Source organism: Pagrus major, chromosome 6 (assembly GCF_040436345.1).
Source record: "Pagrus major chromosome 6, Pma_NU_1.0".
Classification (NCBI taxonomy): Eukaryota; Metazoa; Chordata; class Actinopteri; order Spariformes; family Sparidae; genus Pagrus; species Pagrus major.
The window spans coordinates 38,270,291-38,282,547 of NC_133220.1; the positions used below are offsets into that span (position 1 = coordinate 38,270,291).

Sequence of the window (12,257 nt, forward strand, 5' to 3'; positions counted from 1 at the left end):
AATATTGTCCCAGTCCAGGTCATAACCCTGACCCTCAAGTTCACGGTTCCAAGAACTGATCACTCCCAAAGGTTTAACACCTTTAGAGAGCAGGTCATTGTAGATAACGGACACTAATCCAGTAGAGGGTGTTCGAGAGGAAATCCAAGTCTCCAACGGGTGAGAGGGTAAAGGTGAATCCCATGGGACTCCATGGGCACGGATTGCAGATCTCAGCTGGAAATACAAGAACCAAGGAAACCCAGGGAGAGAATAACGTTCTTTGAGCTCCTGGAGTGAAATCAAGCCATTTCTGTCATACAAGTCTTGGAGAGTGTGAATTCCTCGAGAAGCCCAACTGTCATTAAAATAGGGACCAGAATGCTGTAATAAATTGTTATACCAAACAGGAGAGCGGTCACAGAACTTTATGTTACATCCCATATGTTTCTGAACAGCAAACCAAGTTTTCAAGGAATTGCCTATGATTGGCCCAAACTTTCTACACACAAATCTAAATTTTAACCCACAAAATAGTATATCTGTCATCCTATGTGGTTTTACCATCTCTTTCTCTATCTGATGCCAGGGTGTGACAACATTCTCATTGCACCAAGTTGTCAATTGCTTTATTTGAAATGCCCAGTAGTATAATTTAAAATCAGGTACTGCCAAGCCTCCAGAACGTTTTGGTCGCTGTAACGTGCGTAGGCGAATACGAGCTCTTTTATCATTCCATATGAATTTAGTGGTCAGGGACTGTAGTTCCTCAAAGTACTTAGGTGGCGGAGGCATAGGGATCATAGAGAACAGGAAATTCAGTCGGCCGAGTACATTCATTTTCAGTATCGCGATTCTGCCTTGCAGTGACATCTTGAGATCAGACCACCTCTGAATGTCCGATGCAATCTCTGTTTTAAGTTTATTGTAATTTGCTTGTGATATATCTGAGAAATTGGTTACAATTATGCCTAGATATGTAAATGCGGAGTTATGCCATTGAATATGTTGAATGACTGGTAAAGTGAGGTGTTTTGCAGGGGCATTTAAAGGAATGAGCAGGGTTTTATCCAAATTAATTTTATAACCAGAAAATAGACTGAACCGCATGAAGACTTTGAGTATTTGAGGTAGAGAATCAGAAATATTGGTAAAAAAGAGTAATACATCGTCCGCGTAAAGCGAAATTTTATGTTGTGTACCTTGTACACTGACGGGTGAAATGTGCGGGTCTAATCTAATTATCTGGGCTAACGGTTCGAGTGACAAAGCAAAAAGGAGCGGGGACAGTGGGCAACCTTGCCGAGTTCCACGCTGCAGAGGGAATGTTTTAGACAGAATATTGTTTGTTTGTACAACTGCACAAGGGTTGGTGTATAATGTTTTGATCATTGATATAAAATTTTTGCCAAATCCAAAATTCTCCAAAACCTGCCACAGATATATCCAGCTCACTCGATCGAAGGCTTTTAGCGCATCCAAGCTGAATATAGCTGCGGGGTGTGTATCCGATTCTGACGCATGTATTATATACAAAAGGCGTCGGACATTGTCTGATGCAAGTCTCCAAGTCTCATATCTACTGATATGAGAGATGTATTCTGGTCACGATGGAAGAAACCAATGTCTAAAGCATAGTTAAGAGAATTTAAAAGCAATGGCCCAACGATATCCCACAGTTCCAAAAACAGCTCTGGAGGCAGCCCGTCAAGGCCAGGCGATTTCCCTTTTTGCATCGATCTCAGTGCCTCTTTAAGTTCTAGAAGCGTCAGTGGTGTTTCAAGGGATTCTGCATCATTGTCCGTCAGTGATGGTAATTTAAGCTCTGACAGATACAATTTAAGGTCAGCCAAGTCAGGAGCAGGGTCCGCTGTATAAAGATGGGAATAAAATTCTGCAAAAGTATTATTTATTTCATCATCTTTCGCTCTGATCATAATATGTGAGTCTTGTACGATGAATTATAAACTCAGCTTTAGCCTTGAGCAAATTATTCAGTTCAAATTTCAGGGCAGAGAGAGCTGAATGGTTTTGTTCAGAAAACTGCTGTTTTAGGCCAGATTCCAAAGTTCGTATCTCATCTTCTAATTGCGTAACCCTGCGCCTCCTGGTCGCCTTCAGATGGGAGGCAAACGACAAGGCCTCTCCCCTTTATAAAGCATTTAGTTGTTTCCCAAAGTATTTGGGGTGAGGCTGCTGTCTCTGAGTTAATTTCTAAAAACACTTTCAAATTATTTCTCAGTTTTTTCAAAAAATCTGCATTCTGGAGTAATGTTGTATTGAAACGCCACCTGTGTGTATCTTTACTGTGGGTCCGTAGAAATTTAAAGTTATATAGTACAGGGGCATGATCTGATATTACAATAGGAAGGATATCAGTGGAATTGATACAATGATTCAGGGAGGCAGAAATGAAGATGTAATCAATTCTCGAATATGTCTTGTGTCTGGCCGAGAAAAAGGTATAATTCTTAACTAGAGGGTTCCTTAAGCGCCATGGATCAATAATATTAAGCTCAGAAATAAAGGTGTTAATCCCACGAAGGGAGTCCTGAGTTGAACTTGAATTTACCGATCTGTCTAAGTTCATGTCACACACCTGGTTAAAGTCACCCCCGACTATAAGCTGATGACCTGGAAAGTCTAAGAGAATATTAGAAATTGTGCTTAAGAAATTTGGATCGTGGATGTTTGAGCCATATATTGATGCAAGACAAATTTTAGTATTGTTAATCGTAACACAGGCGTAAGACAGTCTGCCAATGTCATCACTGCCGGATTTTTACACCTTCACCCCTAACTTCCTACTGAATAAAATAGCCACTCCCCTTGTCCTACTTGTCGCAGAAGAGTGAGAAACACACTTATAAAATCTATTCTGAAACCTATGAATATCAGTTGTTTTCAGATGTGTTTCTTGGATCAGAGCAATGGAGATCTCTTTACGTTTAAGGAATTCTAGGCATTTGGTACGTTTTACTGGAGAATTTAGGCCCCGTACATTCCACGACATTACATTAAAGGAGTTATTCGTATTCAAGTTTGTGCCATCTTATCAACTGGAGGATATCACATGTAGGTCTGCACAAAATAGTTCTCTTTCGTATGAGAATATCTCTCCACCACATATAGAATATATGTTATGGGATTGCTGACATCCTGGCAGCTGACGTGAATAATCATTTAAGACACACCACGCCTACCGTGGCTTCCCCTGCGCCGTCTATAAGTAGACCCCACTGCGCAGAGTACCGTTGATCCTCTGATTTTCACTGCAGATCAGACGACGTGAAAAACAAAAACAAAGACAGAAACAATAGGAAGAGTGGGGAGTTTGAACGGTGGCTTTGCGGGTGATCCGTTACCTTTGGGTCGAGAGTTGGTCTAACGTTAGGCTCCTCTCAGGGTTGCAAAGTCGCTGTCTTGCTCTCTCTTTTCCTTTGAAGAGGAAAAGTGAGCTGAGGGTACCGGGTGCGGTATAGCTGGTCTGAGGATGCGACATAGTCGCGGGTGCAGCCAGCGTCCTCTCTCACTACATTCCTCTTCTTCCACTTTGGGCGATTGAAGTTTTCCATCGGGAGGGGGTACCGCGTGCGGTACAGCTGGTCCGGAGAAGCGACGAGTCGCGGGCATGGCCGGCGTCCTCCCCCTGGGTTGCTTCGCGTTACAAAAAAAATAAAAAAAAACTTGAATAAAGAGCAGCGCATGGCGAAGGGCTGTCGGCTGTCTCTCCCCCTCCATTTATTCAGTTATTGGTATATCGGCAAAGCGAGGTCACTGAAAGGGAAAGGGCTAGCACTTGCCGGTGTTATCAAAACATTGTGGGCACTTCCTGGTCACGTGACAGTGAGGTCATGGCTATGGCAAGCCGGGAGGGCCCGACATGCTTGGGCTGTAGGAGGGAAATCCCTATAGAAGATTCCCATGATATTTGTGTTTATTGTCTGGGGGAGGACCATGCACAGGCAGTACTGGAAGATCCTGCTGCATGTATGAGTTGTTTCTGCATGACAGCAAGGCAGAGAGAGGCACGCCGCAGATTGTTTAGGGCAGTCACCCCTTCTGCAGGGCCGCAGCCTGCCAAGCGGTCTAGGCTTGCGACTGCAACAGTGGGGTCGAGGGCTGGTACAGACGCTGCACAGGCCTCTATTACTGTTTGCTCAGCAGGGGGGGTGCGGTCTGTGACTAAACCCCGCCCAGTCAGGGCTGGGCCCTCATATGAGGATGTCATAGATCTCCATCCCTCTTGCCCCTTGATAGATGTGGAGGGGGACGAGGACGACAGTCTCTCCCTGCATCCCTCGGACGAGGAGATAGATATCCTTTCCATAGATCAACGGGAAGGGGAGGAGGAGTTTGACGAGAAGCGGTCACCTCGTCTACAAGGTCTTATCAGCAGGGCCGCGGCTGCCTTGGAGGTGGACATGCCACCCGGCCAAGAACCTGCCCCATCGCGCTTTGATGACGAGATGGGAGGGTTTCAACCTACGCCGCGGTTCCTGGTGCCCCTCCTCTCAGATTTTGAGGATGTGGTCAGGAAGCAGTTTAAGACACCACTGACAGTGGGTCACTGGTCTGGGCTCTGTCGAGCCATGACTGCAGTAAATGCTCCAGAGAGGATTGGCTGCGGGCCACCACCCTCTGTGGACACGGCATTGGCAGCTCTGGTGGCTCCCTCCAACTCAGTTCTGGGGAAAGGGAAAAGCCGAAGCAAGAACTGCAGCGCAATGGATAGCTTGCTTGAAAGAATGCATAGCGCGATGGCAGTTCAGACAAAACTGGCCAACACGGCAGCCATATTGTCTCTGTATCAGCGGCATTTGGTCCAGCAACTATCAGAAGAGGGTGGGGGACAGCTGGTAGGTGAACTACAGGAGGTCTCCTCACTTCTCCCTAAGATCATGAGGGAGCAAGGGGTGGCAGCGGGCAAGGCCTTGTCAGGGCTCTGGCAGGCACGTCGCCACCTGTGGCTGTCGCAGTCCCAGTTGCAGCCTGAAGACAAGGCGTGTCTACTCAGGCTGCCGGTGGAGCCAACGGCTATGTTTGGACCAGACGCGACAGCGATGATTCAGCAGGCGCAGGAGGCTCGTCGCGCAGCCCGAGAGATGTCTAGCACTTTGAGGCCGAACACCAGCTGGCAGGAAGGGCGTCGGCTGCAACAGCCGCAGCAGCAGCAGCGGTTCAGTCAACCCCTGCCCGATCTGAGGGTTAGGCTGGATGCGGCACGGCGTGGTGGAAAGGGGAACAAGGGCCGTGGTGGTAAAGCACCCCAAGGCCCAAAGTCCCGATCCTGACGCTACATCTCCCCCAGCCTGCCTCCGCCCTCAGGGGTCTCAGGCTTCATGGGAGGCCCTGGGGGCGGACCCCTGGGTTGTTTCTACAATGACCAAGGGGTATCGTCTTCAGTTTCTTAGCACCCCTCCTGTGACTACGGTGCCTGCATTTTCCATTGTCGCAGATCACCAGCACAGAGAGGTCCTGCGCTCAGAACTGACCACTCTTCTGGCCAAAAAGGCTATCAGAGAGGTGGGGCAGGAAGACAGGCAGGCAGGATTTTACTCCCATTATTTCCTTATCCCAAAACGCGATGGGACACTCCGGCCAATTCTGGACCTCAGGGGCCTGAACAAGTTCCTCCGACCTCTGAGGTGCAAGATGTTGACGGTGCCACGAGTGAAACAGGCTGTCCTTGTGGACGACTGGTTTGCAACAGTCGACCTCAAGGACGCATATTTCCAAATACCAATTTGGGAGGGCCACAGGAGATTTCTCAGGTTTGCCTTCGACGGCAAAACCTTCGAATTCTGTGTCCTCCCCTTTGGCATCTCACTAGCTCCCCGCACCTACACCAGGTGCATGGACGCAGTCTTGGGGCCTCTGCGGCGGCAGGGTCTCAAGGTAATGAATTACCTCGACGACTGGCTAATATGCGCTCAGACAGAGCAGCAATGTCGTCGTCACGTGGAAATGTTGTTGTCACACATCCAGGACCTGGGTTTGTGCATCAACGACAGAAAGTGCAGTCTGCAGCCAGCTCAGACCACCCAGTTCCTAGGCATGTGGCTGGATGCCAGGACGGGATTGGTGAGATTGACTCAGGACAGACAGGACTCCCTCAGCGATTGTCTCACACATTTTCGTCTAGGGGCCAGAGTCACTTGGAGGCTGTGTCTCCGCCTCATGGCTGCTGCTGTGCAGGTGGTACCACTAGCTCTTCTGCACATGCGCCCAGTGCAGCGGTGTCTCTACAGTCTGGGCTTGTGCCAGCAGGGAGACCTATGGGCAATGGTACTGATCACCAGGAGGTTGTGTGTGGCCCTCAGGTGGTGGAGGGTGCCATCGAACATCTCGAGAGGCAGCAGGCTGGGTCCAGTCCTGCGTCGCCAGGTGATGTCTGTGGATGCATCCCTCAAGGGCTGGGGCGCTCTCCACGAAGGCAGGGGCACCAGCGGGCGCTGGGGTGTCCTCAGCCAGGGCCAGCATATCAATGCGTTAGAGCTAAGGGCAATTCACCTGGCCCTTCGGCATTTTCTGCCGAGGCTGCAGGGCCACAATGTTCTTGTAAGAACCGACAGCACCACGGCGGCAGCATATGTCAACAGACAAGGAGGCATGGGCTCTCCACGTCTGTGCAGGATTGCACACAATCTGTGGACATGGGCATATACGCGGTTCCTGTCAGTCAGGGCCATGCATGTGCCAGGAGTGGGGAATGTAGCGGCAGACCTCCTCTCCAGGAGTGGACCACATCCTGGGGACTGGAGGCTGCACCCAGCAGTGGTAGAGGAGATCTGGTACCGCTTCGGCAGAGCGGTGGCCGATCTGTTTGCCTCGGGAGACAATGCTCACTGCCCGCTGTTCTACTCCGTGGGGAGGGACTCGCCTCCTCTGGGCATCGACGCCATGGCACACCAGTGGCCTCAGGGGCTGCTCTACGCTTTTCCCCCATTCAGCCTTCTGCACAACCTGCTGCAGAGGATCAGTCGGGAGGAGGTCCGTGTGATCCTGGTGGCGCCAGACTGGGCCCACATGACATGGTTCTCGTGGGTGACACCACTCCTGGACGGGACACCATGGAAACTGCCAGTTCGCCGGGACCTGCTGAGCCAGGCAAACGGGACCCTGTTTCATCCCTTTCCCCAGGGGCTCAATCTCTGGGCCTGGCCCCTGAGAGGGCCGGTCTATTAGACATGGGGCTCACAAGCTCTGTGGTTCAGACCCTGCAGAGTGCTCGAGCCTCATCGACCAGGGCGGCATACTCTTATCGCTGGGAGCTGTTCGTGTCATGGTGTGCCACTAACAAGATCAGCGCAGTGACATGTGCGGCCCCAGAGGTGCTTAGGTACCTGCAGGAGCTCCTGGAGGCGGGGAAATCACCATCAACCCTGAGAGGTGTGGTGGCAGCCATCAAGGCCTCTCGTGTGGGTGAGGCTAGGCTATCTGTGGATGACAGCGGCCTTCTATCACAGTTCCTGAAGGGTGCGCAGAGGCTTGTGCCACGCAGCAGGAGGCCAGCCAGCCCGACGTGGGACCTGGGTCGGGTTCTGTCTGCCTTAGAGCAGGAGCCCTTTGAGCCCCTGGAATCTGTGAGCCTTCAGTGGATGTCGCTCAAAGTGGCATTCCTCTTGGCAGTAACATCAGCCAAGAGGGTGGGGGAACTGCAGGCTCTCTCTGTACATGAGAGTTGCTGTAGGTTTCTGCCAGACAACACAGGAGTCATCCTGCGTCTGAATCCGGCGTTCCTGCCGAAAGTGCTCACCGACTTTCACCTGAGTCAGTCAGTGGAGCTGCGCTCCCTTAGGCCCTCCCAGGAGGCAGGCGAGGGTCAGGAGGAGTCAGCGCTATGTCCGGTCAGAGCACTGAAGATCTATATTCAGCGTACGGCGGCATTCAGGAAAACAGATCAGCTGTTTGTCTGTTTCAGGCCCCAGTGCCTGGGTGAGCCAGTGTCTAAGGCTAGGCTGTCCCATTGGGTCGTGGAGGCAATTCAACAGGCATACAGAGAAGCAGGCGAGCCGGTGCCAGTGGGAGTAAAGGCACACTCCACGCGGGGCGTGTCGACCTCCTGGGCCTTATGGCGGGGCGCCACCCTCTCAGAGATATGTGCAGCCGCTACATGGTCGACCCGACCACGTTTATGCGGTTTTATTGTTTGAATGTGGCTGCCAGTACCTCCTTCGGTGAGCGTGTGCTGAGGGCCACTTCGAAATAGACGAAGAATCCACTATGCCCCTGTGCTGGTGTTAGACCAGCCAGGGTGATGTCCCAAATGTTTGTATATAGTTCTTGGGTGATTTACACACACTGTGTTTTTGTTTGGTTTTTGCACCCGGTGGCGGTGACGTCTCATTCGAAAATACCAGAGTGAGTGGCTATAGGAGCGGCGTCTGCTCTGTCTCCTTGGTACCCTCGCGGTGTGTCTTACAGAGTCCCATAACATATATTCTATATGTGGTGGAGAGATATTCTCATACGAAAGAGAATGTTGGGTTACAGGGTAACCCTGGTTCTCTGAGTATAGAGAATATCTCTCCACATCGAGGCCGCTCGGGACCAGTTCAAATCAGAGTAATCAACGGTACTCTGCGCAGTGGGGTCTACTTATAGACGGCGCAGGGGACGCCACGGTAGGCGTGGTGTGTCTTAAATGATTATTCACGTCAGCTGCCAGGATGTCAGCAATCCCATAACATATATTCTATATGTGGTGGAGAGATATTCTCTATACTCAGAGAACCAGGGTTACCCTGTAACCCAACGTACTCCTCAATCGTGAAGCAGACAAATAAAAAAAAAAAGTATAACAGTCTCTACATAAATGGCAAGGCTTTGGCAGCAAACACAGAACAATTACAACAAAACATTCCATCCGCAAGAGATGATAAATGGTCTCTTAGGATGGAGAAGAAAATAATTTTAAAAAAGGAATAAAAAAGGGACTTTCTTATTGACTAACTGTGGCTTTCAACAGTGATACACGTCTCCTGTCCGAGTCCGTATGGGTATCAGAAAAATTATCCTTCCGCTTGTAAAGCAAAATTGGGCTCTAATCAGGTTATCTCCTCAGAATCAGTTGACATTAACCTGAATTGAATACTTAAAGTGACTTACTCAGTATTAAGAGGTAGTATGCTTGTATAAAATTAAAAAAGGGGCCATGATACAGAAAAGGGAGGGATGAAAACAAAAAGAAGCACTCATCATTTGTGCCAAATCCCCACTAATCAAAACTATAGTTTATCACAGTGTCCTGTAATGGCATTTATAAAACATCAAATATACGGCCATAAACCTGTAAAGTAAAGTCCTGTACACATTACCTCTTAAGTAGACTTAGGTCAAATACTCAGTGCAGTCCAGAAGAGGGTAAGCAGCATGACACCTTCAGTAATCCTCTGTTTGGGTCAAGTTGGAGCGGGAGAAGTATCCGCCGAGGGTTCCTCGTCATCCGGTATGGTGGGGAAAGAGATGCGGGGGGTGCCGGCTTCACTGGATGTTGGGCGAGGGCTGCGGTCGAGCATGGCCATAAATGTCTCCGCATCCGCCACACTTTCGAAAAAGTGCAGCGATCCGTTGTGTCTAACCTTCAGGGTTGCTGGGTATCTCAGGAACGGCCGCAGTCCTCTGTTGGCAAGCTGTTTTCTCACCACATCGAAGGCTTTCCTCCTCTGCGCGGTATCGTTGCTGTAGTCAGGAAAAAACAGCAGCCTGGATGTCAATGTCCGCCCCTCGCTGGAAATCTGGTGTATAGGCGAGGTGTTTAGGGCTCTGGCTCCGTTGAGAATTTTCTCCCTGTCCTGGTAACGAAGTAGCCAGAAGATGAGTGTCCGCAGACGGTTGGTCCTGTCCTGGGTGGTAAATATACGATGAGCCTGTTGAATTTCAATCTTCTCCCCGGCCAGGGAGGGGATCCACACGGACAAGTTATCTTGTAAGAATTGGATGGCATTTTCATCCTCCGCTGACTCTGGCAGGCCGACAAGTCGGAGGTTCCGTGATCTGTCCTCCATCTCAGCGACTTTCTGGCGGAGGTTCAGCAGCTCTTTCTGGAGGTCACCAACATCGTGTTTCACCGCTCTGATGTTAGCCGATTTAGCGTCTAGCCTCCCCTGCAGCTTCCTACCGACCTCGGCTTGCTGTGTGATCTCCTCGCTGAGTTTGTTCACTGCCGAGTTGGAGGCTTCAATCATAGCTTTCAGGGTTTGAATTTCACCGGCAAGCATTTCCTCGACTGTCTCTCTCACAGCCAACTTAACTTTTCTGGTTAGCCTTTCTTCTTGCTCACGCAATGCTAACAAGACGGCTGCGTTTGAAGTATCCTCCGGTTCTTGGTCCGAAACTTTCTTTTTGCCCGCTGTCTCGTCTGTGGACGATTTATTCTTCGCCCCTCTCCTGCTCGACATATTGTAGCGATACTTTAATAATAATTTAAACTAGAATAGTTTCTGAATTGTAGGATATTTCATGTATTATCGGACTTGTGAGACGGAGCTCAGAACTACACACGCATCACGCTTGGGCAGCCACCGGAAGTCCATGCTTCCTTTTTTAATAAGTGATTTCTGATGTTTCCACCCCGAGGGTTAGGAGTGACCCTCTCAATCTCTATGAATTTAAAAGAAGCAGCGGAACCATGATTTCTTTCCTTGTAGTGCATAGCCATAGCGTAATCCATGTTCTCATTTGTTATGGCTGCTTTATGTTCAACTATTCTCAACTTCAGATTACGCTTTGTTTGGCCTACATATATAAAGCCACATGGACATTTCAGCATATAGATGTGTAGACATACAGGTAAAAAACTCTTTAATCTTGTATTTTTTACCTGTACGAGGGTGGCAAAACTCTCTATTAATTGTTCTATGAATTAGATTGTACTTCATTCTGAGGATATTTTTTTCTCTACTGTGACTTGCGCTGTACTGGTCGCACCCAGAAGAGGAGCGCTACTGTGCACGGGGTATCTCCCATTTCTTATTTGATTTCACATATTTATCCTGTTTTGGTAGACTGGTGGTAGACAGAAATGCAAACAATCACAAAAAGGTGGTTTAACATCCTTTTGACTATTAAAAATGTGAAGAAAACCTTTAGCTTTGTACTTCGACCAATTTGAAAAACGTTAATGGATTTGTGCTTTTAAGTGCTGTAAAGAAAATGATGAAATTTCCCTGTGGACATTAATGGGCTAATGAATATATATTTATTAAACTCCTCCTTTTCTTCTAGGTGCTCTGGTGGGACAGCGCCTGTCTGACCATCCTGATGTCCGTAAACTGGGCTTCACAGGTTCTACTGAGATCGGTAAACACATCATGAAGAGGTGAGGGCTAAAGCACATTTTTAAAAACTCTATCAAAACAAAATGTAACATGACTGCTAACCCTTGTGTGCCTGTGTTTTCTTCATCTGAAGCTGTGCAGTCAGTAATGTAAAGAAAGTGTCTCTGGAGCTGGGAGGAAAATCTCCCCTTATCATCTTTAGTGACTGTGACATGGACAAAGCTGTGCGCATGGTCAGTTCATTCATGGGAGCATGATCTTTGTTTTTTTTTTTGCACACATTGAAACAGTTGAAGAGAAAACCACTGTGTGTTCTGTGTGCATTTCAGGGCATGAGCTCAGTGTTCTTCAACAAGGGAGAGAACTGCATCGCAGCTGGCAGACTGTTTGTTGAGGACACCATTCATGACCAGTTTGTAAAAAGAGTGGTATGTGTCTTCTTACTTCACACTGCTGATGTTTCACATTTTATTCACCCAACTGAACAGCAAAAAGCTTCTTGGTGGCATTTTATTAATTTCTCATCTTTATCTTAGTGCATGTCTCATCTGATTTATCAAAATGTTCTTAGATCTATAGTTAAGCTTAGACCTAAGATCACTTGGTTTGAAAGTGCTTATGTTCTTGCTTCCTTGCTTATACAGTTTATAAGAATCCACTTTGTAATGTACACACCTGTGATCTGTGTGATTTCCTCTTATATAAATGCAGTACAAAAGAAAAAGAGATAATCAAACTTCACAGCGACGGTAAGGGAGACAGAAGCCAGCCAACAAGTATCATTCAGTGAACTAAATATTGGTTCAATACACAGCTTGGGACTGTCACCGCTGCAAATTGTTCATAAAGCTCATACAAAGTTCACCACAGGCTTAGACACAATTGTGTCCCAAACTGCAATACCCAGACATAACCAGCAAGAGAACTGTTATGTATGAAACTAATGATGCGCTACGTGAATAGTCACCAGTAGGTGGCACCTGCACTCTGTAACTT

General features: G+C 48.4%; 1 protein-coding gene across 1 annotated transcript in view; it reads left to right on the plus strand.

Moving 5' to 3' along the window:
• aldh1l1 (aldehyde dehydrogenase 1 family, member L1) overlaps window positions 1-12,257 on the plus strand; it is a 70,726-nt gene that overhangs the window by 49,021 nt on the left and 9,448 nt on the right. The window contains exons 17-19 of the mRNA XM_073468862.1: window positions 11,209-11,302; window positions 11,395-11,494; window positions 11,591-11,689. Coding sequence (XP_073324963.1) covers window positions 11,209-11,302; window positions 11,395-11,494; window positions 11,591-11,689 — 293 coding nt within the window. The remainder of the gene's footprint in view (window positions 1-11,208; window positions 11,303-11,394; window positions 11,495-11,590; window positions 11,690-12,257) is intronic.